Genomic DNA, 5901 nt, shown 5'->3' with positions numbered 1-5901 from the left:
ATATATTTAGGGAAATGGTAGAAAATATCCATCTGCCATTGTGACAGCTTGTGACCTTTCCCCCTTGGTACCTCATTCTCACTAAGTTAACAGTGTGGGTAAAAAACATAATTTTGTGGAGAAAATAGTGAAATATCTATATGAAGTCCAAAGGTACATGTAGATCCCAAAGGTACATGTAGATATTAATTAAACAAGTATCAAACAGTCTAATCATATGTAATGTTGTACAAGTTAGCCAATTTTGAAAAAATTAATAAATGCCTACAACAAACAACTGTTTTTGTGTCTATTACTCAAGGTGAACGGTGACAATGTGGTAGCATTGTCTTAACTTATATAACCATTTCAATTTTCATAGGCACAAGTGTTTAACCTGCAATGGATAAACAAAGCATTACTTTATAAGCTGTTCTGTCCAAACTGCCTAGGATTTGCCTCTAGTGAATGCTTATTGTTAGTACATAGTACGATATATACTGTAGATGGTATTTGAAGTTGACCTTGTTATATTTGTGGTTGCAGTGTTTATGATGCTCTATTCATGCCACCCTAGTGTTGGGTTGTGCCAGATTTCTCCCCTATCAAACATAAAGGTTTGGGTGCTTGGCACCCCTCACACAGGAGAGTGAGACATTGATGCAAACCTCTGCTTCCTCCGATGCTCTGTACATGGTAACGGACCCTGGCGTCCAATGTCATGGGTTCAACCTGATCATGTCACCTATTCTGTAGCGACCGCGGAGGATACGGCGATCGCGGGGGATTTAAAGGTGGATACGGTAAGTGCTGCGTGTACAATTGTCAACAGTTCAGTCAGTCTCAGAATGGTTATCCCATCTTCATTGTGCAGATGTGGGGTGGTCACTGTTTCTTCATATTCATAACTGATAGGGGAAAAGAGACAATATACAAAGGTTGTGCATTGGGAATGGAATGAACAGTCATAGTTCAAAGTATGGATAATGCAGAAAGTTAAAAGATGCATTTACCAAGAGATCAGAGATTAAGGAAAGTACAACATTTGCAAGCAGTTGCATTGAATTTAAAGATAAACATTGTACATGCTGATTGTAAGTTATACATACTAACTTTCATTCAGTTCTTAGATTGTGTTACAAAACTTACAATAGAAGCAATTTTGCATAGATTTTCAATGTGCAAACAGAAGTATTAACCCCATGAACATTACTAGAAACATAAAACTGTAGACTGGTTTGAAAATAACTTTGGGAATGGAATCAACACAGACAAAGGACAATGTATGGGTAACGCAGAAAGTTGTAAGATGTTGGGAAAGGTTGTGCATTGGGAATGGAATAAAGACAGGTCATAATGTGAATGATGTGGAAAGTGTAAGATACCCTATCCAACAGATAAAATAGATACAATATACAGTTGCATTAAAGATGAAGATTCAACAGAAGCCATTTTAAATAGATTTTTGATATTTTAAACAAAAGTGCAAACCATACAGACAATACTTTTAATGTAAAATAGTAGACTAGTTTATAAACACTACCACTATCAGCTACAGGTACAGGTGTTTTGCAGGTACATTGAGTTTTACATATTGATATTTAAACGTAAAAAACCTAATATGAGGGGTTAATTTTCAGCACTAATTAAATGCAGCGATGGTATGAATTTACAAACAAGTTAAGAAATACAAGTTGCATGTATGTGATGGGTACCTTGTATGGAAGTTAGAAGATCAACTCGAGTGTGTTATACAACAGGTGTTTGTCAGGGATGTCGTATTTTACATACGGGTATTTTAACAATAAGAACCTAATGTTAAGAATTAATGTCAAGTTTTGGGTAAATGCAGCGACAAAATGAAACTCCATAGAAATCCAGGTTGCTTTGTATGGCAGAGCTTATTTGTATGAATGTCTGAAGAGTGCCATCATTCTAGTCAGTCAAAATAGAGTTAATGGTTTGGTATGAGTAATGACAGTGCCCCACTTGATCTGCAAGATAAAACAGGTCTAAAACGGGCAAAAGGAATCAAACACTAAAAATAAAATGTGCTGCTTGGGTTCATGCGAAAAGAATTGGTTACATTTTTAGTTGCGCTACGATCAACTGCTACTTCTGTCGCAAACATTTGGGTTTAACAGCCTTATTGTGCTCTTTTCAAAGCTGGTCAATATGATAAGTGATAGTGATAATAAGCATTGATATAAGTTGACGTGGATAGGGGTACAGTTCAGTGAACATTTTCACCATTTTTTGTGTGTTTGACATGAAATGTGGCTACTATAGTAAATTGGGTGCAAACTACCAAGGTTTATTGTTGAAGGCGCTACCCTAATGTGTCAAGGATTGAAAAGGTAATTAAACTAAACTTTCCAGCAGTCAGTAGTGCAACTGTGTAGATGGAAGTCTCAGTCCTATGCAAATTGTCAATGGTGTGACAATGTTCAGGTATAGGGCTGGGTACAAGGTTTCATCCAACAACTCTCACACCCTTTCAACTAAAGACTTGCAATGGATAGTATTATTAGAATAACCGGGGTGCTTTAAAACCAGGGTATGCACTTAACCAAATATGTCACTGGTATTGCAGAACATACCATCTTGAAGTTGAAGGGTCTCTTAGAAATGTCCATATCACAGCAATGTTAGGGTTATTTAGTATATACACAGGTTTCAAGTCAAGGGCTCTGACTTCATACACAATTTTCAGAAACACTGATACAGAAATCTAACTTTGAAAGCAACTGATATCCTATTGTGAATCACTTGACTGTGTGATCCCACATAGGTTTGACAGTATTGACAAAGCTGTTATAATGGTAAGAGGTTAAGCTCATGTGAACTTAACAAAGCAATTACAATGTAGATTACAGTGTATGATTTTCTTGTCCACATTGATATTAGGATGATCATACTGGTATTTTGACCCGCAAGGTCTCCAGGTCAACTAGTAGGAATGGGGTACATTTTGTGTGTACTAACAATTGATATGATCAAGATGGTTCAGTCAAAGTTAGGATACATAACATTCTTGACTGCAAAGCATACTTGAATCCCTTTTAAATGAATTTTTAAGTTGAAGAATTTAATGCCAAACCACATTAGTTCAGATAACTTACACAATGTTTTCAATGGTTTTCCACAAATGTTTTACATGAGCAACTTTGAAATGCCAATTTTACAGGTTTTCAAGCAACATTGAATGCTTCAATGTTCAGAATGTTCAATCTATTTTCATGAAAATAAGCAAGTGGTAGTGTAATACGTGTACGGATGTACATGGTGTGGGTGCTAATTAATAGTAACATTGTCAGGAGTGTGATTTGATAATGCAAACAACTGACTTTTTAGGTACAGATTAGTAATTAACTACTTGGGTCAATACTACAATTACAATTTAAGTTACACAAAGAATTTAGTTTTTGATGGGGAATCCATAATTATCAGCGTAAGAGTATGGCTGTGGGTATAGAGAAAACACCATGGAGGTTCTAAACAATATAATGATTACTTTCTAAGGCTATGTGTGGAGAAGCTACTTAAGTTCTAGAGGTTGAATTCATTTTTTTTTTTTTTTTTTATTCAGAAAAGAATCAGCATCGCAGTTTGTAAGAACAAACTGAATATCACTGATTTTGTACAAATTTTCAACATGTCGACTACAAAATATATGTATATACATCCATTAAACAAATTACAGTACATGATACAGAAACGCCTATACAAAGTTGTACATAAATGACCTCACACATGATAAGATAATAACATGCACAAATATAGTTCTATGATCAACATAACCATAAGTATGTTACATACCGGTAGTATATGAAACTAAGCTGGTATTGTTGAAACACTGCGATAAAACAAGTGTTTAAGAGTTTAAGCAAGATCATAAACGTTAAAAAAAGAAAAGTGCTGGGGTTTCCTTCAACTGGTCTAAGCAAGTTTTTTGTCTTGCTTGTACACAAAACTGGGTATGATAAACTGATGTAGGCACATGCAACTTCTGACGTGTCAACGTTTATGTTAGATCTATCTCAACTTGTGTGCATGGTACATGTTTGACAGGGCAAGCAAATGATATGCTGGGTGATTAAATACATTTAAATGGTTAAACCTCAGAGACAAGAACAAATGGAGAGCATTGATGATGAAAGATAACCCTAAACAAGATTCAAATGCTAAAACTGATGGGTCTAATCATGTTATGTGTGAATGGATGGGTAGACCTAGTCAATGGTACTGGGGGAATTGTTGAGCATATGAAAGGGTGTTGTAGATAGTCAACAAGTGTATACAATTTTATTTTTGGTTCTGTCCCATCTACATAATCACTACATACCCATCCTTACAGTGTTGTTGCAAAATAGTATTACTAACTAGAGTTCGGCGACCTCATACCTCCATGAAAATTTAGAGCTTTCGAAAATTTCATGCAATTGACTAACACATTAACATAATTCATGCATGGTGTTGGTCATCATTGACTAACGTACACGTGTCACAATTATAAAATTCCCATCATTAATCATAAAGTGGTTTTGCAATTTTTACATGAATTATGCAAATAAGTTCCTCATTACCATATTTGGTATCTGCTTATATTTCACCTATCTTAACTAACATGTGTTACATGTATTGAGGTCCAGTTATTGAAAACAATGGAACTATACAATTTCCTCATTAATTATGCAAATTAAGTTCTCATTTGCATAACATGCATATTATTATGAACATCTTTGCCCAAGCTACCTGCATGCCTAAAATGCAGGCAATCCGTCGTTCCTTTCTGCAGTTATCCTCTTTGGAGTGTCTTGACAAAAACTCCTCTGCAGTTCCACAATTAGATGTTAGGGGGCTGAAACTTGTCCCACTTTTGTATGGCACTAAAAGCTATCTACCACCTAAATGTCAAGACCATAGCATGTCCGGAACAAGAGATACATTGAAAAAACTGCTATGTTAGAATATTCTCATTAATTATGCAAATGTACTCCTATTTTGTATAATTAGTATCTTATCATGTACAACATTGTCTAAGGTACCTACATACCGAAAATCATGAAAATCCGTTGTTCCCTTCTTGAGTTATCCTCTTCAGAAGTATTTGACAAAAACGCCCCTGCTATCCCAAAACTAGACGCTAGGGGGCCCAAACTTATGTCATTTCTTCCTGAGCGCAAGAGCTATCTAACACTCAAAAATCGTGACCATAGCATGTTCAGAACACCAAGATAGCAAAACCGGAAGTTGCGCTGCAGTACCAAGGGGAGCTGCTAGGGGGCACAAAATCTAATCATTTCCAGCTTTCATCACACACTACCAACACACCAAGTATGAAACCAATCCACCCAGCCATTCTTGAGTTATCTTGTTTACACACACACACACACACAAACACACAGACAGACACACAAACGCAGGGTAAAATATAACCTCCATGACATTTCATGGAGGTAATAATATGGCCATGGGTATAGCTGTTATGCAATGTGTTCAAGTGACTATTGACTGAACACATAGATGATCGATTTCCAGTAGGTTGATGTGTTTTTTGCTATCTTCAGACACATTTGAAACATTTACTGATATAATGATAATGAAGGGTATATGGCAATAGTTTTTGTTACCAATCATTGAATGTTATCTTCAAGTTCAGAGTTCAGGTTTCTAGATCATGTAGACGGTCAATGTCAACCAGCATGTGCCGTGTAGTACAAACTCATCTTTACATTCAATATACTTGTTCTCTGTTGTTCTATGTTGAATTGATGTGCTATGACTATGTATTGCAGATTAACATTAACTAGTGAGTAGATATCTTACTGTTTTGTTCACTCTTCACAGGAGGGGGTAGCTCTGATGGTGGCCGAAGCAACGGTATGCAAATTCTCTTCCTTTCACCATAACAATGTGTAC

General features: G+C 36.0%; 1 protein-coding gene across 2 annotated transcripts in view; it reads left to right on the top strand.

Moving 5' to 3' along the window:
* LOC118424843 (RNA-binding protein FUS-like) overlaps positions 1–5901 on the top strand; it is a 21435-nt gene that overhangs the window by 7886 nt on the left and 7648 nt on the right. For both annotated transcript variants that reach the window (XM_035833644.1, XM_035833643.1), the window contains 2 exons: positions 736–782; positions 5830–5862. In XM_035833644.1, the coding sequence (XP_035689537.1) occupies positions 736–782; positions 5830–5862 (80 nt within the window). The remainder of the gene's footprint in view (positions 1–735; positions 783–5829; positions 5863–5901) is intronic.

The sequence above is a fragment of the Branchiostoma floridae genome, chromosome 10 (assembly GCF_000003815.2).
Source record: "Branchiostoma floridae strain S238N-H82 chromosome 10, Bfl_VNyyK, whole genome shotgun sequence".
Taxonomy (NCBI): Eukaryota; Metazoa; Chordata; class Leptocardii; order Amphioxiformes; family Branchiostomatidae; genus Branchiostoma; species Branchiostoma floridae.
Note: the sequence above shows the minus strand (reverse complement) of the source record. Positions and strands in the feature narration are given on the sequence as shown.